This window comes from Phacochoerus africanus, chromosome 11, assembly GCF_016906955.1.
Source record: "Phacochoerus africanus isolate WHEZ1 chromosome 11, ROS_Pafr_v1, whole genome shotgun sequence".
NCBI classification, from domain to species: Eukaryota; Metazoa; Chordata; class Mammalia; order Artiodactyla; family Suidae; genus Phacochoerus; species Phacochoerus africanus.
The window spans coordinates 46,517,473-46,541,506 of record NC_062554.1 but is presented as its reverse complement, the minus strand read 5'-3'; the positions used below and the strand labels follow the sequence as shown (position 1 = coordinate 46,541,506).

Sequence of the window (24,034 nt, the reverse complement as noted above, 5' to 3'; positions counted from 1 at the left end):
CCCCCCACACCTTGCCCTGCACCCAGGGTGCTAAGACTATACTCCTCCCAGTCCTTTGATGTACCCAGCTCCCTGGGACTCCCTACTGCCTTTCCTCCTTCCAGATGCCTCCACATCCCTGGCTCGTCAGTCCTCACCTCTCCAGGCTCCGCTCACCTCTGCAGGAAAGCCTCTCTGACCCCACCCACCTGACCCTCCTATAGCCCCTAGATTTCCTTATCACCCCATATCCTAGTAGATCCTTTCTTCCCTATTAGACTTTGGCCCCGGGAAGAAAGGGAGCATATCTCAGTAGTACATGGCTTTATTCCAATGCCTAGCATGGTACTTGGTCATAGGTGGTGCATCAATATTTGTTGAATGAATTGTCATTACAAGTCTCTTGAGAGAGAGTGGCTGGCTCAAGCTCTCTACATATACATCACAGGGTGGTTCAAACAGGCCCCTGGTCTCTTTGATCTCAAGGTTCTCCCACTCCTGGCCCCGGTTCCACACCACCAGTAATAAACATCATCCTCATCCGGCGTGAAGATGGTGGAGTCCCCAAAGTGCTTTTACAAAGGTTCTGAAAGTCAGCAGCATCCTTTTACAAATGAGGAAACTGAAGCAGAGAGAGGTTAATATATACATAGGATTAACTAGCTCCCTCTGGCTTGCCCAGAACGTTCCTGGTTTTAAGACAGAAAGATCCATGTCTCAGGAACCCTTGCTCAGGCCCAGGCAAAATGGGACAACTGGTCACCCTTCTTGCCCAGAACACAAAGCTAGGACTCTGGACTCCAACCACATGCCTGCCACCTGCTCGACTGCCTCCTGAGGATCCTCAAAAGTCAGTGACCCACCCTTTGGACGTCCTCTCCAGGCCACCTGGCTCCATCCTGGAGCATCTTTCCCCAGAAGCATGCGCTCAAAGCACACAGGGCATTGATATTAACCTAAATCAAATTCAATTCATAGGCTTATTTTTTGGAAGAAAAGCACTTTACATAATATAGAAAAAGTTAAATCATTAAATCATATCATTAAAGTAACTTCATGATATCAAAGCAAAATTTCAAAATAAAAACCCTTTACCCACAAATTGTTTTCCTTTCTCTATGTTGCCTCTGCATTTTTCTCTTTCTAGGTGGGGATTTTTCACAGACCTGACCTGCAATGAAGTGTGTATCAGGCTTGTTCTTTTTTTTCACCTTACATTTCAGAACTCTGCTTTAGATGTGTCTCATTCTGGATCCTTCATGTCACGAACACCCCTCATTAGCCTGGATCACAGGGACTTTGGGTTCAGGGTTGCCTCCTGCCTGAAATACCCTTTCTCAGCAGGGACTGCTAACTCAGGGCCGCAGCTGGGCTCCTGCAGGTTGCCATGTAAACACTGACCTTGTGCATGTGTGCCGTTTGCAGGGCAGAGGGACACAGCTTTCATCAGATCCTAAAAAGATCAGCGCCCTGGAGAAGGATGCTTGGCTTCACCTCCACTTCCAGCATGTCTACCAGGCACTTTCTCGGCAGGGCTTGGGCTGACTCAGGAGCACTGGTCCTCCCTTACAATAAGTTCCATTCTGGGGGCTTCCGTATGGCTCTCAAAAAATATCAGGTTCCTCTCAACAAGTAGTCCATCCTGATAATTATTGTGGCCACAATGCCCCCTCCACCCTGGATTTAAAGGCACCGTCGAAGGGGAGAGAGTACGGGTGGGAGGTTGAGGGTCTTTTTTTCTCTGTCTTTTCCCTGTCACCTCTTTCTGCAATAGATGTGCTCCAGGCTAGAGCTCTACCCAGCCCCGTCCCATCTCTCTGTCTAAGCTCCCTGGGCCACACGGATCCTCACCAAAACCCTCTTCTCAGTTCCAATTGAGTTTTAGGCACTCCCACCCCAAACCAAGAATGCACCTGCAAGTCCATCCAGAATTCCTTAGGATTTGGGATACGATTATTCACAGGAACGTGCTGAGGGCCTTCTGACCAGAAACGGGGTGTTGGCTAATTTTCCTTCTGGAATCCCTTCTTCCTGGAGAATTGGGTGGTTCAAGAGGGAACTGGATCTTTCAATCATTGCTCAGACCTCCAACGCCCAAAGCCAGGAGACCCCTGGGATGCCACGGCCCACAAGGGAGAGTTAGCCACTGGGGTACCACTTTGACATAGTAGATCATTGGACCGGGGGGTGGGGGCAGCTGCCTTCAGCTGATCTATCGTCTTGAAGAGCAATGGCAACCGTGGCAATAGGGAGGCTCTGCAGGGATCTCTGTAAGAATAACAATAATTAAATGTTGCTAAGCACTGTGGGATACAGAGGCACCATCATAATCACCGCAGCTACCAGGGTGATGATAACAGTAATTAGATGCTGTGGTTTCCCAACTACCCCCCAGGAGTACCGCCTGGGGCGAGGCTGGCCTGGCAGGTTAGGGAAGGGGGCGCCCATGCCAGTGGGTCCTCTTCCCAGCTGCTGAGGGCTTTGGCCATACTTTCTCCTCCAGATTCCTCTTCCTCCCCTTCTCTCCCCTTGTCCTCAGCCTCAGCTTTGCCTAAAGAAGACTGGAGACAGAGGAGAGGTGACCCCCACTCTAATATATGTTCGAGTTTATCTAGTCCTATCAACAGATTTCAGAGGATTGGGGAATCTTGGGGACTTTTTAACAGCAGTCCCCTCACATCCAAGTGGGCTTTATGAGCCAATTACTGAATGACACAGGGGGGCCTGGGAGACGGCCAGGAGGAGAAGTCATTATTGTATTATATAGACTTTCCCCAGCCCAACAGCTGCCTCTCTGGAAGAGCCCATGGAACTGAAGGAGGGCAGTGGGGACAGGTCCTGGGGAGGGCACCTTCCTCAGGGCTGGTCTCTGTCTGCCCACTGTCCCCAGCCACAAGGAAGGTAAGAAAGGTAAGTCTGAGTGCCTGTCTGTTGAGCCGGCCACCATTCCTGAAGTCATGGAGCCTGAGTTCATTCCTTGTCTGTTCCCCAAACAGTCTTTCTTAGACACACTGAAAGCTACTTCCCAACACCCCCTGCCCATTGGTCATGACTCTCCTCTATGAAAGCACACAGGCTGTGTGTGTTCCTTTCCCCTCGGGGTTTTAGAAGCTTGCTAATCACGCCTCCTTTCCACCTCCTTTGGCTTTCTCCTTGATAAGATCTGAAGCCACCTTCCAGTTCTCTCTGCACTTAACTCCAACTCCTAACTGACTGCAATGACCTTCTAAAGAACTGCCCTGATTTCCACCCCAAAACTTCCATCGCCACTGCTCGCATCACCTTTCTTCCTGGCTCAGAGAAAGATAAGTCCTCTCCTTGCCAAGGCTGACCCCTCGCCCACCCTAGTCCCGCCAGCCACGCCTCCTCCAGGGTCTGCTCCGCGACAAGCCCTCCTCTTTCGCTTCTTGCACTGATTTTGCCAACCCTCGCTGGCCACCAGCTCTCTTCTTCCTGCCTCAAGACGCTCAGGAGCTTTTGATTTCCCATCACAAAGGGGCAAATAAGCCCCTTGCTCTCTGTCGTGCTAAGCCTCTCCAAGCTTCTGATCCATGTTGCCCATTCTGTCCACCACCAAACTTCTCAAGAGCAGCGTGGACACCAGCTGCCTCTGCGTTTTCACTTTCCACATCCTTCTCTTCCCACTTTGATCTGGGTTCTGCTCTTACTCTGCCCCCAGCCCTGCTCTCTCAAAGGTCACTGGGGTTTTCGCCACTGTATCCAAAGCCTTCCTCTGATCCCCCCCCGCCACCCGCCCCGCGCTCTGCAGCATCAGACACTGTTGGCAGCCTCCTCCTCCTCCTCCTCCTCCACTAAATCCTCTCCTCACTTGGCTTCCATGACAACCTTCTCTTCTCACTGCCCTCCTGCTCCCTGACCAATCCTCCTCTGACCGTCCTACCCATGTTATTGCCAGATTCATCTCCTGGAAGCACAGCTCCAACAGCTCCCAATAAGTACTTCTCTGTTCAGAAAACTTCAATGGCTCACCATTGCCTGCAGAAAAAAAAAAAAATCATGGAGTTATAAGATGATGCAACTATATGTGATACATAATGTACAGTGTAATAATATGTCAGGGGGTTCATACCTCTTTACTCAGCAGAATCCACTTAAGAAGACCCTTTCTCAGAGTTCCTGCTGTGGCATAGTGGGTTAAAAATCTGACTACAGCTGGGGTCACTGTGGATGTGTGGGTTCAATCCCCAGCCTGGCATAGTGGGTTAAGGATCTGGCACTGCCACCACTGAGGCATAGCAGCAACTGAGGCTGCAACTCAGATTCGATCCTGGCCTAGGAACTTTTGTATGCTGCGGCTGCAGCCAAAAAAATAATAAGAAGAAGGTTCTCCGAAGCCTAATGTTTAAAGAACATGAAAACAGAGTGCTCTTTAAACATGATGCCTATTGAAGCAGGAAATGGGGGTCCCAGGAAACTCTAGGACTTTCAAACCACAATTGGAAAACCACGGAAAAAATTAAATTCCTTAGTCTATAGATGAGAAAACGGGCCCAGAGAGGAGAAGTAATTGGTTGAAAGTGGCCTAAGATGTGAATTAATCAATCAACACATTTTCATTAAGTGCCCACTGAGTGCCAGGCACATCCTAGGTGCTGGGACTAAAGCAGAGGACAAGGCTGAAGTGGTCCTACCCTGCGGGGCCGGCAGCCCGGTGGGGAGTGAAGCAAGTGTTAGAAACAACTACTGACATGGTCACAAGTATGCAGACTGTGAAACTGTACAGGAAGGGACTCACCTGGTCCGAAGGGCTGAGTGGGCTCCACGGAGGGAGCGACAGGTGTAAACTGAGCCCTAAAGGAGAGATAAGTAGCTGGTCAACAGAAGCGGAAGAGCACTAGGGCAGATGGAACAGCCTGGGTGAAGGCCAAGGAAGAGAGGTTGGTGGCCGGAAAGCCAGGAAAGCTCAGCGCTCCTGCTCAAAGCCCTGGAGCAGGGTGACACAGGGCTGCAGAAGCAGGCAGCCCCGTCGGCCTTGCTGAGAATTTGACACTGGCCTCAGAGGCTGGCTGGCCAAGGAAGCATTCTCAGGCGTTAGGACCTAATCATTTGTCTTAGAAGAGGGTCCACTGCCAAATGCAGTCGTGTTGTAGCTTGGATCCAGGAACATAAAACAGACATTATTGGAAAGACAAGAAATCTGAATAAATTCTGTACTTCAATTAATTAGTATCATACCAATGCTTATTTCCTAGTTTTGACAAAGGGACCACAGTTACGTAAAACATTAATATTGGAGGAAGTTGGATGAAGGATGAACGGAAACTGTACCACTTTTGCAACTCTTCTGTCAATCCAAAACTATTTCACAATTTAAAGATTTTAAAATGCACATATGCAGAGTTCCCACTGTGGCTCAGTGTATTAAGAACCTGACATGGTGTCCATAAGAATGCAGGTTTGATCCCTGGCCTCACTCAGTGGGTTAAGGATCCAGCATTGCCTCAAGTTGCAGCATAGGTCACAGATGCAGCTCGGATCTATTTTTTGCTATGGCTGTGGCGTATGCCAGCTGCTGCAGCTCTGATTCAACCCCTAACCTGGAAACGGCCCTAAAAAGAAAGATATATATACATATCCTTCTGACACCCTGGCAAAGAGGAGCAAACTGGATTCAGGGAGAGAGATTACAGTAATGATGATGACTAACACTGAAAGAGTTCTTCCTGTACACGAGGCATTGTTCCAAGCACTTAATGTGTTTAACTCACTTAATCCTCACAACTCCATGAGGTAAGTACTTTATTTCCCTTCATTTTGCAGATGAGGAAGCTGAGCACAGAGAGGTTAAGTCAGTGGCCTGAGGACACACAGCTACTGAGTGGCAGAGCCAGGGGTTTAAGGATTCAAATCCAGGCGGTCTAGCTCCAGATTCCCCCGTGCTTGACCATTACTTTGTATCCCACCCCCTCAGTGTGCACGGCTACAAGGCTCAGGCAGAAATCATGAGTGCACGGACGAGGGAGAAGCCGTAGAAATGGAGCCATGTCCCTAGACTTAAGACATATTTGGAGGGAGTTCCCGTCATGGCTCAGTGGTTAACAAACCCAACTAGCATCCATGAGGATGTGGGTTCGGTCCCTGGCCTCGCTCAGTGGGTTAAGGATCCAGCATCACCATGAGCTGTGTGTAGGTCAGGTCATAGACGCAGCTAGGATCCCGCATTGCTGTGGCTATGGTGTAGGCTGGCAGCTGAAGCTCCAATTCGACCCCTAGCTCGGGAAACTCCACATGTCGTGGGTGTGGTCCTAAAAAGACAAAAAAAAAAAAGAAAAAAAAAGGCATATATGAAGGCACACTCAACATTTGCTTTTGAATTGGGATGTGGTGGTCGAAGAAAAAGGAAGAAGCAGGAATGACTCCTGGGCTTCCTTCCAGTTTAAGAGTAGGGACCAGAACTTAGTCTCCTGATGCTTGGTCCTGTGCTTCTTCCTGCCACTGCGAGAAACATTCCAGATCTTTCACAGTCTGATTGCACCTCTCAGTCTCTTTTTCTTATCATCTTCAAAATGCAAAACAACTGGAGAGCCTGTTGTTCCCAAAGGGGCCCCGACCGCTCCCACCTCCATGTCCTGGTACAAGCTGTTCCCTCCGCTGAAATTCCCTCCTTCATTCCCCTTGGTCTGAATCTGATCCACCCTTCAGGGCCACCTCTTCCAGAAGACTTCCTGGCTCTCCGCTGTGAGAAGCACTCACTGTCTCTGCTAGATGCAGGCAGTTGAGGGCTCTTTTTGGTAGCTAACAACTTCCATCTTAGAATTATTTGAGTAGGGTCTTGGTTCTAGCTCACTTTGGTATCCTCGATACATAGCATAGTAGGTGCTCAAAAATATATTTGTTCAATGACTCATCTATCTGAGTAAGCAAGCTCTATCTTAGTTCTATTTGCCCATTCCTGGCTCCGTTTCCTGCCCACTACAACCCACCACACACACACACACACACACACACACACACACACACACCTGGCACTCATGGTGGTGCTTTGCATGTTTCAGGGACTTGTTTAAAGATGAGGGAACGAGCATACGCTCTCATTTACCCACTTCCATCTTCTCCACCCAACCCATCCCGAGGCAGCCCCCATATCAACCGCCAGACACAGTCTCTTTGGAAGCCTATTTAAGAGCAGAAGGTCAAAAACGCCTTACTCAAGGATGGAGAGGTAGGAGAACAGAAGCAGGGAACCAGTGGGCCTTGGGGGAACTGCTCCCCCTCACCCATCCATTCAGCTCCTACAACGTGCCTGCACTGGAGGAGACAACAGCCCAGTGGGAAATGAATCAATCAAGTATTCAGAGGCAGCGTCTGAGACCACTGCCGTGAACTCAATCCAGCTCTGATCCTTAAAGTCTTTAGGGGCAGACTGGACGACCACAAGCCACACTGATAAGGCATTCCAGCATAAAACCTTCCTGGTGGCTCATGGCATTTCATTCACTGTAGGGCTCACCTTTCCCCAAGTCTTAGGCTCAGGCTACAGCTACCTTGAATCCAGCCTCCTCAATGCCTCTGCCCTCCAGCACATGTCTGATAGGTAGATGACTCCCGCAGCCCCTGTGTCCCTTCCCCCTAGAAGCCTCCCCTGATCCTCACCCCACCCCAGGCTGAACAGGGCATTTGCTCTGAGACCCATCAAATGCTATGTGTGCATCTCTGGAACACACCACGCACATTAAATGCCTGTTTATAACATCTGCTTCTGTCTGTCTCCACACACGCCCCCCCCCAACCAGACTGAGTGCCCTTAGGGCAATGATGACATCTCTGTATCCCCAAGCTTGGTATGGTCTTTGGTACAAAAAAAGCATTTGTTAAACGTAAAAGGTGCACACATGAATGTGAGTGTTCAGTGAGCACTGAATTAGTCTGCGGACCTCAGCAGGAAACCAAGAGACACTCCACGAACAGATCCCAAAGAGTGGGCAAGGGGTGCCTTCTTTGCCCATCCTCCTGCTCTTCCTACTCCCAGGAACTAGCGTTTACATTTTATCAGGAACGCGCCACTTCCCTTCCGTTCCTGCCTGCTGGGCAAAGGGCAGCAATGGGCAAAGGGAGCATTGTCTGGTCAGGAGTCTGGGGAGAACATTTTTCTCCTCCATAGTGGGAACTCTGCCTGTCTGTCTGTCTGTCTGCCTCCTCCTGGGGGAGAGGATAGGGTCCACAGGGAAGGAACAGAGGGCAGGCTTGGGCTGCCAAGAACCCAGAGGGCCCAGCCGCCTTGGCAGGAAGCCAAGCACACCCGGATGTGGAGAGTCCCTGCCTTGCTACCCACGCGAACTGGATGGGTCACTTTCTCGGGAATCCTGCAAATCCCTCAAAACAGAAGTTCTGCAAAGGGGACAGAGCTCAATTTCTTGCACTATTTAGGGAGAGGCGGGGCTTCGGTTTTGGAAAAGGAACTCCGAAAGGGAGCGTGAATTAGAAAAGACCAGAAACCTCAGTGACCCGATCTCACCCACTAATGCCCATCACCGACATTTCTGGCAGCTTCCGGAGGGTCCTCGCATAGCTGCCCCTTCATTTAGCGTTCCGTGATGCAGAGGAGAGGGAGCTCAGGCTACTCGTTTCTAGTCCAAACCGTGCCACGTTCTGCTCCTTTGTTTCCTCATCTGTAAAATGGGGCGAGGGTCGGAGGAGAGGGCTTGTAGAAGCCCTTTGGGCTCGGACATTGCTGGGTCCTGGATTCTCCATACTGCACGCCCCCTCCTCCACAATGCCCCCTCCCCGCCCCGCCTCCACCCGGTCCTAACTCCACCCCCACCCAACAGCTTCTCCCCCGACGCTGGCCGCTAGGGGTCACTGCCTCCCTTTGTCAGCGACAGAGGAGGGCGGCTGGCCCTCCGGCCCTCTTCCCCGCGGAAAGGCGACCGAAGGGGCATCTCCCGAGCCATTGGGCCTGAACGCGACCCCACGGCCCTCGCTGGGGACCCGCCTCCGTCTCGGGCCGGAAGGTGTGCGCGGTGAGGCGGAGGCCGGGGCCAAGCGCGGGCCGCGCGTGGGAGCCAGGAGGGGGTTAACGCCAACCCCTCCCGCTCGGGCTGACATCACGGGGAGAGCGGCTGAGAGGCTGGAGCTCGGCGAGTGAGAGAAAGAGAGGGAGAGGAGCGAACGAGGCTCTACTCGGCGCCCGAGCAGCTCCACATTGTTGCGGATCGCCGGGATCCGGCAGAGCGAGCCGAAGCAGCGCGGCAGGGACGCGGCACCCCCGGCTTGCTCTTCTCCCGCGGAGCCGCACCGCCAGATCGCCCCCTCCGCCTGGGCCCCGAGCTCACCGCGCCACTCGACCCGCCGCCCTCGCTTGTCCCGCCGCCCTCGGAGGACGGCCGGCCATGGATGCCTGCAAGTTGGAGCCGAGCGGGAGAGTGTGAGAGCGCCGGGGGCCGGGAGCCCGCGCCGCGCAGCGGGGCAGCCGGGCGCGCCGGGGGTGGGTCCCTCTCCCCAGGCCGGCTTTGCGTGGAAGAAGAGGGCGGGGACCGGCGCGGGGAGGAGAGCGGAGGAGGAGAAGGGGGCATGACTCGTGCAACTTGCGGCGGGCATCTGCCGAGCCTCTGAGCCGGCGGCGGCCCGGGGCCCGGATTGCGGCCGCGCGGATCCCACCCAGCCCACCCCGCCCCGGCCGACGGCTGAGGCTGACCTGGATCCTCCGAGAACCCGCCGGCCGGCAGGGATCGCCTTCGTCTTCCGGGCTGCTTTTTGGAGAGCGAGGAGCGCTCTCCTCGCGGCTCCCCTCTCCGGACCCCCGGACCCCGATGGCTCGGATGGGGCTTGCGGGCGCCGCTGGACGCTGGTGGGGACTCGCTTTAGGTTTGACCGCCTTCTTTCTCCCAGGTAAGCGCGTTCCGCCTCTGCTTTCCACCCCCCCCCCCCTTCCTCCCATCCACTGCCTCCCAGGGGCTGGGAGCTGGATGGCGGGCACGTCAGGGTTGTAGGGAGTGAAAGGAGCCAGAAAAGTTGGGTCACGGCTTAGGTAAGGGGGGTGCGGGTGGCACGGCGGAGAAAGAGAGGTCGAGGAACCGAACAGCCAGCCCTGCAGGGAAGCAGTCGGATGCACGTCTCTGTATAGCAAGAAAGCACTTTCTCCGCGCAGTTTTTCACACAAAAATAATAATATGTAATAGCGTTCTATTTATTTAATAACCAGCTCTCAGCTCGGGAAGCAGTTTGGAAACACTGCATGTTACATAAATGCAAAATAATCACCGTAAATCACCGTCTCGGGGTACGAGACAACAGCCCCAGGGGGAGGGCGTCAGTCTCGGCGCTGGTGGGCTCTGGGCTTGGAGGATGGCAGGGGGGCTTCATTTCTCCAGTCCGCCCATTTGCCAGGCTGTTCCGGGCGCTTGAGCCCCCTCCCGCACCGCGTCGCCCCACCACCAGCGCGGAGAGCCGGCTCCTGCGGCAGAGGCGGCTTCTCGCTCACCTGCGGTTCCTTCCCCGGAGGGTGAGGCCCGGGCCGCGCGGGATCGCAGCCTCCCCGCCTTGCGCGGGGCTGGGCTTAGCCTCGGAACTCCAATCCCAGTTTGGTGGGCTCTCCCCGGGAGAGGCGCTGCGGGCTTCGTGCCAGCCAGGTGGCTGCATGACCCACTTTCCCGAGGGTGCCCCTCGTGTCCTTCCTCGAGATGCTGGCGGCCAAGGGGTTAACCCGACGCCCGACCCCAGGGGTGGCCCGCGGTGGCCTCGCTGACGGGTGGGGTGGGGGCGGAGGCTGGGACCGGCCCCGGGCGTATTGTGCTGGGGAATGAACTGGAAAATGCGTTTAGGAGGCAAATCCGACTGAGTCCCCTTGCCTGGATTTAACCCTTTGTGTCCCCGGGGAACCTGCCCAGCTCCCACGGTGGCTAACGACACCAGCGCAGGTCCCGGCAGGAACTGGGGGCGAGGAGGGGGCATTCCTCCAGCCTTGGTGGAAGAAACCTGAGACAACCTCCCGCCTTAGCTAGCGGGGGCCTTGGAGGGGGGCGGGGTAGGGTGGGGGCTTGCCTGGAGCACGTGGCCCTGGCCTTAGGTGGCAAAATAAGGGGTCGGAGTCCAGAGAGACCAGCTCTGCGTGGGGCAAGAATGTAGAATCTGGCGGCGCTGGCAGCCACAGGGAGGAGATGCCTGCGATGCCCTAGACTTGCAGGGCAGTTTGTTATCTGAGGGGCCCGCCTGGCTGCTGAGCTGTGGGGCCGGGGTGCACTCCTGGAAGGCAGAAACCTGGCCTCATTCACTTTTGCACCAGGTCTGCCGCCAGCTCACCGCCAGGGCGCTGCAATCGTCTCCCAGTGGCGAGTGGCGGATGGCTCGGCAAGCGGTTTGTGAAAGCCGGCACGGTAGTGCCCCCAGCCCCGCACCCTTGGGACTGCTGCCCTGCTGGGTATGTGGGGGGTGGGGTGGGGGTAAGTTCCAGGGCACCCAGGTGTCCCTGCTCCTTTCAAAGAGGCGTGACCAAGTCCCTCCCCAGCAGGAGGTTCTGGTGAGAATGAGAGGTTTTTATCTCACACTGGACCTCCTGGGAGGCCAGCAGGAGATATTAGAAGCTCAGGCTCTGACACTTACTTGTCTGACCACCAGGGTTTGGGCTTCTGGAACCCCGCAATTCCATATTGCCCACACCCGGAACCCAGCAAAAGGACAGCTTCCCTGGGGCCTGGTTGGTCCGGCATACCAGGGGTTAACCTAATCCTGAGTGGACAAAGAGCGGGAAGGTTTGGGGAGGGGGAGCAGACTCACCCCCATTCCAGGCTCCTTTTGTTATTCCCTTCTCCAGCTTTGTGTGCCTTGCATGGTAGTTAATTCCTTCTTTGGAGTGGCTGAAGACCTGCCCCTATTCCATCCCACCCAGGATTGGGGGCAGGGAGGTGACACTCTCACCTGGCTCAAGCGTAGATACTACCTCCCCAAAAATCCAGATTGAGGGGATGGGACACAGAGAAGGAACCACAGCTCAGACAGGCACTTAATAAGCGCTCCTTGATTGATGGTAATTGTTATGGCTGGGTAGCGTCAGCCAGCAGGGCAGCCAAAGTTCCCCAACCAGCCGAGCTCCTCTGTGAAGTGCCTGTGCCCCGGTGCCCCTGTAAAGGGAGACAGGTGGACATAGTAGTGCCCAGATGACCCTTGGACACAGGCTGGTAGGCCCAGAAGTTGCCCTCCCACACCCCGTTCACCATCACCCCCAGACACCCTCCTGATTGCCCGCTGCTGCCTCTCTCCAGGGACTTGTCAGCCTGATGTTCTTTTCTGGGTTGGGGGGGGGTGCTGTGGCAGAGAGCACGGGAGGGTGAAGAGAGGAGCCCCAGGGAGGGGTGGGGGTGGGGGAGGGTGTCGTGCAGTGACCCTGCTGACTTCAAAACACTCCAGATCTGGCTATTGATATGTAAGCACGGCAGTCTGTTTTTTGACCACACAGACTTTATGAGGCAGGTGGTGAAGCTCTACAAACCTCTGAGATGCTGGTCTCAGGGGTTCCTGCCTGTTCAGTCAGAGGAGGGGGCCAGTGGGGCCTGGGGGCTGCCTCCCAAAGGGACGGGAGGAGCCCAGGAGTGGAAAGAGAACCTGCCTTGGAAGCAGGTGCGCTGAGCTGGTGTCCCACGTACACCGCACCCTCCCTAATTGGCTTCCCCAAACCTTTTGTCTGGAAAGAGCACATCCTGGGAAGACCTGTCAGGGCCAGCACACCCCTTCCCTGCAGCCCATGCAGAGCTCACCAGGGTGGTGGTTTCCTTCGAAACCCAGGATGTCAGGACTGCTGGGTGATTCCCCATCGCTCACAGACAGCGATGTGCTCAGGCTTGCTGGGCTGGACATTAGAGCAAAACCAATTCTGCTGGCCTGGGGTTTGCAGTGCAGGGAGGCAGGAATCCCAGGTCCATTTCAGAGGCAGCGCTGAGGAGTGTCTCAGAAACAGATCCAAGGCCAAACAGCCAAGGCCTGAAGGGAGGAGAAGATACTGCAGAGCTGGGCCCAGTGCCCCGGGCTGAGTGGTCTAGAAGGTGTCTTTGAGCCCGACTTTCTGTGCTTATGGGACAGGCAGCCCCTTTCTGCTGGATGCTGGCAAAGACTGTGTTATCCATTCCCTTCTCGGCCACTCAGCTTCACTCAGTGAATCTACCTCATTGGCCTGACCCCGGACCCAGTTGTATGCTGCCAGGATGGTCTTGGGCCAGAACCTTCATGCAAGTGGGCCAGGCTTGTGGGGTGGGGGGGTCCAGCCCCAGTTTTGTCTGTGATACTGCTATTGTTTAGCAGCTGACTAATGTTCATTGTTCAGCACAAACAGAAAATACCCAAGGGAGGGGTGAACATACCTTCGATTTTCCTGATTATATCTGTCCCTGTTAACCTGATAAATTGAATGACTCCTACCTGCTGGGGCGGGGGTGGGGGGGACAAAGAGGCTGTCTGTATATTCACCTGTTTTGCTGATTTTTTTTTTTTTTGCACTTTGACTGTTAGCCAGTGGGCCAGGCCAGAATGGTCATTAGCCGGCTATGGGACTTAGGCTATAACATTTCCGACAATCGTCTACGACCTCACCTTCGGTACAGAAGAAGGTACACACACGTGTGCAAAACTATGTGTGCGTGTGTTGGTTATCAGCAGTTCACCATGCACATGCTGACCTGTGGCACTAGTGCCATAAATATACATCCAAGGTATATTCACATGTAACTGATTTTGATGGCTTTGTGAGTGGCTCTGAGCTTTAACTATGTCAGAATGTCAGCAAGGGTGACTCTGGAGGAGACCTAGGATTTGCCCTCCGCCAACTCCTCCCAAGAGGAGCTGCCATGTCCTTTGGGAGTGGGAAGGCTAGACACTGCTTGCTTGCTTTTTTTTTTTTTTTTTTTGGCTTTTTAGGGCTGCCCCTGCCTCATATGGAGGTTCCCAGGCTAGGGGTCAAATCAGTGCTACAGCTGCCAGCCTACACCACAGCCAAAGCAACAGCAGGCCCAAGCCATGTCTGCAACCTACACCACAGGTCACGGCAACATGGGATCCTTAACCCACTGAGCAAGGCCAGAGATTGAACCCACAACCTCGTGGTTCCCAGTCAGATTCGTTTCTGCTGCGCCACAATGGGAACTCCTAGACACTGCTTTCTTTTCTGCTCTGCCCTTGGCTTTAGACTGGGCCTTTGCATCCTCAAGAGGAAATGCTCACCTGGAGAGCCTCGCCTCTCCTGTCAGCTTCCTCTTGCCTCCCTGGCACACAGAGCAGTGCTGGAACTGGTGTTAAGGGAGGCCTGGCTTGCCCCACAGCTTCTCAGGATTCCCAAACGGCTGGGAGGGGCTGCAGGAAATAGGTTTTCAGCTACTACTTTGGCCTCTTTGCTTCCTACATGAATACTTGGGGGAAAGGATCATCTGGGGAAAGATGATGTACTCTGGGCCTGTAAAAAGGAGCACGAGTTGGGGGCTCTAGCTTTCCGTGAGCAGCCCCGCAGAACCGTGTGTGTGTGACCAGGTTGGCAACATAACGTGCCTGGAAGCATCCCGGTTTGGGCAGCAGAAATCAGGAGCCCCCTTGTTGGAAAGGCTAGTGGGAATGACAGGCAAGGAGCAGGGAGGAGGGCAGTCTGGGAGCCCAGGACCCTCTGCCCAAGTCCAGCTGGCAAGTGTTTCTCCTGCATGATGCCCACCCCTCTCCATAGAGACCAGGTCTGCAGAGCCAGCAGCAGATGTGCTGGCTGGGGCTGGAGGTAACTTAAGATCTGAGCAGGGATCACCTTGCAAAGGGAAAGCCCTGAGCTGGAGAGAACACCCCTTAGTCCAGTTAACCCTTTAAGTTCTGGATCCTCTCACGCTGTTTGGAGATGGGCAACAGGGAGAGGGAAAAGATAGGAGAAAATACACCGAACCTAATATCTGAACCCCGACCCATTCCACAAGGAGAGGTGAACACAGTGCAACAGGAGGGACCCAAGAAGAACACAAAGAAGGTCTTCCTGACAGGAGACTGTAGGCTTTTCAAGGCAATGGATAATCCCAAGGTTTATCCCTGGGTGGGGGAGGGGAAACGCGTATGTATCCTGAGGGGCTCCTGAGATCTGTGCCTTTCGAAGACTTCTGGGGCAGAGCAGCCATGGCCCCAGGCACCAGCCAAGAGGGAGGGGAACATAGCTCGCCTCCTTTCCCCACAAGCGGGAGACCACCCCCATCTTTTCACCCAGCAGAGTGAGACAGCAAAGTGAGGCCTGGTGGACTGGGTTTGAGCCCAGCTCCACCAGTTGCCAGCCGCGTGGGCTTGGTTAAGTCACTTGGTAGGCCTCCGTTTTCCCATCTGTCAAATGGGTTTCTGCTGCCATAGCTTTCAAAGGAGGTTTGTGAAGATTAGATCAACAGTAATGCATGAAAAGTACTTAGTGCTTTGCTAGGCGTGTGATAAATATGCAGCCCTGGTAACTACTCCTGTTCCCTCTGCCTTTCCTCTGAGAGCTCCTAGCCCCCTCTGTGTCTGCCAGCTGGACAATGCCAACTTCACACTCCCTTGAGAAAAACCCACTCAGCTGCCTGCCCACTGCTGACCTCACGTCCCCACTGGGAAATGATGGCAAAGGCTCTAGCAGCCCCGGGGGACTCAGGTGGCCTGGTAGGCGGCAGGTACCTGCCTGAACCCAGCTCTGGTGGTCGTGTACTACGTGAGCAGCAGGTGCCGCGTGGCTTTGTTCTGCAGCGTGTCACCAAGGGCTCTCCCCATCTCCTGCCCCGCTGCCTGGCTGGGGCCCAAATGAGCGCCACAGCCCATCTGGAGCTCTGGCTGTGGTGGCAGCCTGGGCTGGCATGGAGGGCCTGGGACTCAGCCCCTGCCTTCCTGCAAACTTCCACATTTGGGGGAAGGGCAGGCAGGACCCTCTCCCAGCAGTCCACGGTACCATCTCATCTGGCGAGACGGTACAGCCAGAGACGTAGAATCCCGCCCGGAATCATGCCCTCCTCACCGGCAGGAAGTCCTTTCGGTTTCTCCTTCTGCAGGTTGAGTCCCTCTGCCAATAATAATAGTAAGGTGTATGGTGCTCTTTACAGCTCAGAGTTTCAGCTGATCCTCTCAATAACCCCACGTGAGGATGGCAGTAGTTCGCCCATTTTACAGATGACAACAGTGAGATGTAGGTTTCATTCCTCGCAGACCATCTCATGGGTCTTCTGCTCCACAGCCCGTGGATGAGGAAAACAAAGTGGGTTGGGATGGACAGATGCAGAAGAGGCTGAGCCAGGCCTTCAGAGAACATGTCCAAAGAGGTGGTCATTCACTTCGCCTGCAACCACCGGCTTCCACTTGCCCCCACAAGCCCGAGCATGACGGCTCCCTGGGGAAGTGAGGGATCAGTTAAGGATACAGGCTGGAGGGTGGCCCAGCTGGAGCTGACCGCAGGGCCCAGGTTGGCACAGAGCACAAGATGCCCAACAATAGAACAGCTGGAGGGGGAGGGGAGGGGAGGGGGAACATGTCCTGCCAGGTGCTTGAATATCACCCCCAAGCTCCTGCCTGAGATCTGGGCAGGGCCCCTGAGGTGTAAGCACAGAGCCTCAGGGCCCAGGCAGGCACAGAGGCAGGGTGTGGGCCTGGCCTGGGGCAGAGCGAGGCTTAGAAAGCATTGTGGACTGACCCGGAGCAGCTGAGATGGGGAGGGGGATGAGATTTGGGAGGCAGAGTTGATTCCCTCTCCTGGGCTACCCCCCACACCTCTCTGGTCCACGCAGACCCCAGTTTCATTCCTGGTTTATGAGGAGTCTCATTACCAAGCCACAGACAATAAAACCCGCCCGGCCACTCTGGCCCGGATCTCATTAGAGGACATTAGTTCCGCTGGCTTGGTGGCTCCGTTGGGACACAGCTGCAGGCGTGGCCCAGGCAGCAAAACAGGCCAATGGCCATGGGCACACGAATGTCCCATTGGGAGACTGGTGTGTGGACTTAAGTGGGGTCCTCCCTCCCCACCCCCACCCACATATTCCTGGAGGGCACGGTCCCCAAGCTTGGAAACACAGAGTCCCTCCTACCCACTTGGACCCTCAGTTTTGTCCCTTAGGGAGACAAGGGCACAGCTCCCCCCCTCCCCCCGCCACCCCAGGGCTGTTCCTAGAAGGCCGCCTTCTCTGGGTAGAGTAGCTGAGGAGCTCAGCAAATTGTGGTCATATCGTGGATGTGGTCTTTGGGGACGAGGGCTGGGGAACAGCACACCCACCTACAACCACAGGTCCGGGGATGCTCTGAGACATGTCCTAGCAGGAGAGGTGGGGTCTGGAGTCCTCCTGTGGCCTTGGACTGAATCTTAGCCCATCTTCCTCTCCCAAAGTGGGGAGGTAAAGACCTGGGGGCCTCTGGCAGGAGCATTTGCTGTTCTCTACAGATTCAGTTTCCCAGCTGGCAGCCTCGGCAGGGACTTCCTGGTCCCACCCCTCTTCCCAGAGTAGAATAACTTGCCCACAATCACTGTGACAGAGCCTTGGTTCCACTTGGGGGTTCTTCCCACCCAAGACAGGATTTTCTTTCTTAGCGGATCCAAGGGTCAGTTGAAAGCCAGCCTCTTCTCTGCCCATACCCTCCCCCCGCTTTTTCTTTCTCCCCCTGCAGTCCTGCAGAATGGCCCACCAGAAAACCACCAGGGCTCGGTGGAGGTCACCATGAAAAACAAGATGAGGGCAAAGGAAACCTTACCCCCTATGGGTGCCTCAGTCTTGTAGAGAGAAGAGAGTGCCAGGCCGGAGTGACTGGTTCTCAGCGCACTCGGGCTCACTCGTGTGCTCCACGCAGGGGTCACGCAGGCCAGCCCACACTTCAGCACAGGAGCGCCCGCCAAATGAGTCAGTGGAGATGGGAGAGCCGATCTGTTGGGGGGCAGACGCGAGTCAGCCCCGTTCTGGAGCAAAGGGGGCCCTGTAAGGCCCTGCAGCTTGTCTGCACTTCGAGCCCAGAGTGAGATTGGTACACTGCCTCCCCTGGGCTCATTGTTCTCCAGCCCTTCCCTCATTTCTGTATCTGGGGGTGGGGGTGGGGGGGCTGGTGTGCAAATGCTGTCAGCTGCTGGGACCAAGGAAGTAGACTGGATGCGGGCTCCGCTGCGGGAGGGGCTGGCTGCTGCATCCTTATCCAGAGAACAAGTGAAGTGCAGCAGCCTCTGGCTCCCCTCCCTCCCTGACTGACCCCTGGCTCTGTGGCTGCAGACTGCCTACACTGCTTCTTGCATGGTTATACCTGAAATAACACCCTGGACCGCAGAAGCATTTGCTGGCTGCCCCCTCCCTGGCCCAGCTCCCACCACCCCTCCCTGCATGGCAGGCCCAGCCAGTGCACACACGCTGTTTTCCCACCTCAGTGCCTTTACACATGCCTTTCCCCCCACATCCCCTCATCTCCCTTATTTTCCCCATCTGAATGCTGAGGTCAAGAGCCAGATCTAGCATGAAACCTGTGGAGCCACCGCCAGCTGGAGACAACCTCGGATCTCCCCCGCCAGCACCTCCTCCAGGCCACCCATGGCAATAACCACTCTGCCTCTTGCCCTGTAGTTATCTGGACCTGGGGTTTATCTTCATATGACGGAGAGCTCCAAAAGGGCAGGGCCTCTTGCGGATGGGGCTTGGAGTCCCCAGGGCTGGCCACACTGCGGGCCAGTAGTACGTGCGAGGTGGAGACAGGGTTGCTTGTTTGGACAGTAATGATGATGATCATAACAGCCCACTGTTATCAAGAGCTCTCGGACCCTCAGACACCGCTGTGAAGGTCTTGTGTGTAATAACTTATGCAGTCATCATAACAATACCTCCTTCTCAGAGTTCCCGTCATGGCTCAGTGGTTAATGAATCTGACTAGGAACCATGAGATTGTGGGTTCAATCCCTGGCCTTGCTCAGTGGGTTAAGGAGCCGGCATTGCTGTGAGCTGTGGTGTAGGTTGCAGATGCGGTTTGGATCCCACGTTGCTGTGGCTGTGGTGTAGGCTGGTGGCTACAGCTCTGATTAGACCCCTGGCCTGGGAATCTCCCTATGCCTCAGGAGCGGCCCTAGAAAAGGCAAAAAGACAAAAACAAACAAACAAAATAATACCTCCTTCTCGTGGAGGACACGTCTCCTCGTTTTCAACTAGGAACAAACAAGTTACCTAACTTGCCTCTGGTCACCCGGCTAGTGGGTGACAGAGCCAGGGTTCAGATCCAGGAAATCAGGCCCGGTGTCCATGATCCTACCACTGGGTGAAGCCACCTCTCTTGTGGGTGATGAGGACAGCTTACTAAGCCTGGAGTCATACAACCTTGCCTCTGGAATGCCCACCACCCCTGCATAGCATCTTAGAGCCTACCCTCCTGGTCCCTTTGATGGTGTGGGAATGACCTGGGGCCCCCTGGGGCATTGGGGAGTCATTAGCACTTACCGTCCGTCTCGGTAGTCCTTACCTCACAAGTACCTGACGCTCAGTTTGTCCACTCCTGGGATATCCTGCCAGTTTCTGTTGTGTCTTGGAAGTATTAACGTGGCTATGCTGGAGGGAGATGTCTTGACATTATCATCCTTTCATCTCGTGAGACCTTGGGCACCGCCGATGCCCTTGGGGGGCTTCCCACTATGTTTTGCCATGAGATGCGTGGCAGGTGTAATAGCTCCTCTTGGAGAATCCACCTGGAACTGCCTCCAGCAGGTGTTCCCAGGCTGGCTCCAGATCCTGGGTGGGTCCATAGCTGATCCTATGCCAGGGCCTGTCCTAAGCCCCTGGAAGGTTCTGATCTCTCTCACCCTCACCCAGAGATTCCCAAAAGATGGCAAGGGAGGGGCGCCTACCTGGGAGAGGGGCAGGGAGAGGATTTAGGGTGTTCACTGAAGCTGGCCGCTTTGATCTCCTGGGATGAAAGGGCTCGATGCTTCCTGCGCCCCAGGCAGGTTCAGGACAGGGAGCCTCGCAGCTGGGGTAGCAAACTGTCCCAGGAAAGAGGATCGTGGGGGCAGAAAAATCAAAACCCTTTCCCAGTGTTGTGGCCAAGGACTAAGAGTGGACCCCAGGTGGCCCTTGTGTGGATTGTCCTCTCAGGGGTCACCTGGGGTCAGTGCTCCTCCAGCACAGCCTGACCCTGCAGGTCACCATGTGGGCTCAGGCCTCACAAACTCCCTCGCTTAATTAGGAAGGTAACTCGGCTGCAAAACAGTCATCTGATACGTTTCGACGCCAAAGAGAAATTCCTCCTGGACCCTCCGCCGTTCTAGATTATCCATGCTCCGTTAGCTTGAATTACGGCGCGGCCTCTGTGGCCCAGACATGGGCCAGAGCTCTGCAGTCGGTTCTTGGGGCTGGAATCTGCCGGCACCCGGAAAGTCCTTGGAAGCGATAAGGGGAAGGAGGGCCTAAGACCCCTCTGACCTCCCAGCAAACCTAAGGACTGCCTTGTCAGCACAAAGGCGCCTGCTGGGCCCAGAGCCTGCCTGCCTAGGGCCTGCGATGCCCACGGGTGCTTTTGAGTCAAGCCCCTTTCATGCCCTTCTCGTGTGCCCTCTGGGCCAGGCTTCCTTTGAGGGTTTTAAGTCCGTAGTAAAAGCTTCTGCAGCAGCTCCTGGGTAAAAATTAGAGCAGAGGCAATGACAGGCTTCTCCCCAAGTGTAAATAAGATCGGAGTGGAGTGGCCACACTGCACTGGATTATTTTATTATGATCGCCTACCTCCCCCACCCCTAAACTGTCCTGATCTCATTGGCCTAGATTGCTGCCTCTCTCAGAATGATGGATGGGGCACCTCTCTCTTCCCAGGCAGGGTGGCCGGCCCTGCTGCCGAGATACCTCCTCCCCAGCCCCTTCCCAGATTTATTCCCTGTGTTTACGGTGCCCAGAGAGTAATCAGCATCCTGGGCCAGCTGCGCACTCTGATTATCTCTGTTCGATTGATGGATGGGCCTTTGGGGAACTTAGATGACAGCCCCCAGCCCCTGCTCCCCACTGCCCACCCCAGCTTGGGCCCCAGCACCCTTCCGAACCCTCATCGCCTCCCAAGAGTCAGATACTGAAAGCAGGGTAGTCGTGGAAGAGGGTAGGCACCAGTCCTTTGCCTCCCACCCCCAGCACTGCTGCCAGATACCTGGGAGGGGTTCCTGTGGCTCCAGGGAGTCTGGGGCAGGGGGCAAACAGTGCCACCAGGTAGCTTCTCTGGACGTCTCACAAACACACACACACACACACACACACACACACACACACAGCTCTGCTCAGAAACACCCTTCCTGGGAAACGGCTCCATTATCCTCTCTCTCCTCCCATCACTCCATAAGTCCTACCCCCTCAGCACTTGTGTACACAGTTTGCACTGTAATGATAATTTGTGCTGGTTTATGTGTTTCTTTACAAGTGTTTTTATGTCCTCCGTGTGTGTATGAGAGAGGTTTATGGTTTGTGTGTGTATGTGTGTGCCCGGGCATGAGGTCACGTGCTCTGTGTGTGTATCAGCTCCTGATCAGAATGATTGCCATCTTCCTCCCCGTGGAGGTGGGGGGATCTCAGCCATTTCTCTGGGTTGGGGAGCAGTGTCTGGATCCTGGGGGGGGTGAGGGAAAGGTGGGGGAGGGCAGGCAAGCAATCAAAGATGATGGCTGTCTAGGCAGGGTCTGCACTGCCCCCCAGCCGCCAGTTAGAGAATGCAGAAGGTCAATCTTAGATAATTGTTTTGTCTATAGGATCCCAAGCAGCTGGTATGACTATTTTTTTCCCCAGCAAACTGACTGAACCCACTGGTTCTTTTGCAGCCAAGTGATCTCTGCCTTTTATTGCTTACATGTGGCTGCGTGTATATCTGTGTCTTCTGTAAACTTGTGTTCCCTTCCCTGGAAATGGGGCTGCGATATGGGAGAAGAGGTAAATAACACAGGGGCCTGATTAGCACGGTGCCTGGTACAGTGTGAGTCTTCACATCACTTGGCTGTTATTCGTTATCAAGGTCCCTGTGTCTCAAGGGAGGTCACTTCCCTGGGGCTGGGAAGTCAGGCCCAGGAGCCATCCCAGCAGTTCATGACCCTGCACACTGGGGGGTAGGGGGGTGGTTGTCCTTTAGCAGGTCTCCTATGACCTCTCCAGGGTGATCCACTCAGGAAGAGGCAGGCGCTCAGGTCCCTGAGCTCCTGGGAAACCACCCGCATGCCCAGATGGTCACCTGAAAGGGTGCCTGGTGACTCTTTGGAGCCATCCTGTGCTTCCTTATTAAAGGGTAGTTAGAAGCAAGAGTTACACACCCTTGATCAAGGTACCCCAGGTGCAGGAGACCAGCTGCCCCGGAGCCCAGTGTCAGCACTTATGAGAATCCCACTGCCCTAGGTGTTTGGTGGGAGGGGTGCCAGGCCCGTCCCTGCACCTGCCCAACCACGTGTGTGCTGGTGCCTCCTCGGAGCTTCCAGTCCAGCTTGGGACAGCATCAGTCTTCTGACCTCACACGCAGCAGGTGACACCTGAGGGTGCCACCTCTTCATGTCCATGGGGCAGTGACCAGGCTGGGAGATGGAGAGGAGGAGCTGGGGCCTCGTGAGGTGCTATCTGCCTGAACCCAGCACTCTCCCTGCTTGGTCACGAAGGAGCAGGTGTGACTAAGCAGGGGGCTGCCTGCTCCTCTCCCTTAAGGGTTTCATATCTGAGCCTGCTTGTCCCCTCCCAGCCCCAGGTCTGGAAAGAGCCTCCCAGCTGGTCCCTCAGTTGAGGGTGCCTCCTGCCCTGCAGGGGAAGGGATGAGGGACCAGAATGGTAAGTCGCAGAACCTAGAGTCTCAGCGATGGAAGGAGAGTCAAATAATGTAACACCCCTTCACTTCTTCAAACCACCAACCACATCCCTACCTGGTGATTGCTCATCCAGTGTCAGCATGAATACCTTCAATGACGGGGAACTCACCACCCTACACAGAAGTCTGTACAGCTCTGACTACCCCAGATTCTTCCTTGTACTGAGCTCAAATCTGCAACCCTGAAGCTCCCACCTATTAGTCCTATTTCTACCCCTTGGCATCGTATGGAACACATCTGATTGTGTACAGGGGGTCCTTCAGGCCTTTAAACATGGCCTCTGGCACCTGGCAGCTTCTCTCCCATGAGCTCAAGTGTCAGCCAAGTCTGACACCCCCGCCATCTCAGATACTTGCCTCGGAACCAAGTTGTCTAGATCCCCAGTAACAGGTGTGATGCTCCATACGCAGGCTGCCTGGCCCAGGGATTTCAGCCTAGGATCCCCCAGCCGCAAGCCCTGTCCCAGGGGCTAGGGGGAACGCAGAGGGGCTTGGCTGCCTTCACCCTTCCCACCTCCACCTCACCCCTTCCCAGCCCCTGTTTTCCTTTGGATTAACAGTAAATTGCAGTGAAAGATCCGTTTATCTCCAGTGGGAATTAAGGACTTAAGCTGGCGAGGGGCCTGAGAGAGGGAGCATATTGCAGAGATTCAGGGCATAAAGAGGACAGTGGGGAGGGCGGGGCACAGCGGGGTCTGCGGAGCAGGACCCTCTGCCTGCAATCACTTCCCCCTGCAGTGGGGGTGGCAGCCCCCTCGTTCTCCCAGCGGCCCTAAAGGGCATGGGTGTGGTTGCCAGTGGGAGGCAGCGCACACAGGGAGGCTGTGGAGGGGTGATCTGGCGGCCTCACATGTCACCTGGTGGTGCTTCATGCTATGATGCAGCGGCTCTGTGGCATGTCACGGTGCTGGGAGAGCGAGCCAGGGCATGTGGTGGGGTGAGGCACATCGCCATCCGACCTGGTGATGCAGAGGCTGGGGTTCTGCAGCCAGAAGTGGACCAGCCGGCATGAGGCCATCGGGACTGGCCAGGCACTGAAAGCCCCCAGGCAGAGCCTTGTGGGCATCTTAGCCTTGGAGTCCCAGCCGATGGTTAAGCAAGTCTTTGGCCTCCGAAGAGTCTGGGCTCCCCTTTATCTTACAGGTAAACCAGAGGCTTCCTTCCTGAACCCAGAGCAGAGGTTAGTCAGGATCTGCCCCCCCCATATGTCTCCACCCTGCTCCGCCCCAGCCCCCACCATCAAAACTACCCAGGAGGCGTGGCCTGGAGCCCCTTTCCCCCCTGTCCCACAGGCTTGCTGCTCCTTGCC

General features: G+C 55.3%; 1 protein-coding gene and 1 long non-coding RNA gene across 4 annotated transcripts in view; one reads left to right on the top strand and one right to left on the bottom strand.

Moving 5' to 3' along the window:
* Positions 1-288: 288 nt before the first annotated feature.
* LOC125110778 (uncharacterized) lies at positions 289-9,703 on the bottom strand. Of its 3 annotated transcripts, none has more exons than XR_007130711.1 (5): positions 9,635-9,703; positions 8,477-8,609; positions 4,736-4,791; positions 3,881-3,975; positions 289-2,247 (listed from the first exon to the last, which is right to left on the bottom strand). It is a non-coding gene; the product is annotated as an uncharacterized LOC125110778 (long non-coding RNA). The 3 variants fall into 3 exon arrangements; XR_007130712.1 differs by lacking the exon at positions 9,635-9,703 and adding an exon at positions 9,273-9,410 and having other exon boundaries at positions 8,456-8,609; XR_007130710.1 differs by lacking the exon at positions 9,635-9,703 and adding an exon at positions 9,273-9,410.
* LOC125110777 (nectin-1) overlaps positions 9,409-24,034 on the top strand; it is a 65,550-nt gene continuing 50,924 nt past the window's right edge. Inside the window, exon 1 of the mRNA XM_047752355.1 lies at positions 9,409-9,828. Within this exon, the coding sequence (XP_047608311.1) occupies positions 9,750-9,828 (79 nt within the window). The 5' untranslated portion in view covers positions 9,409-9,749. The remainder of the gene's footprint in view (positions 9,829-24,034) is intronic.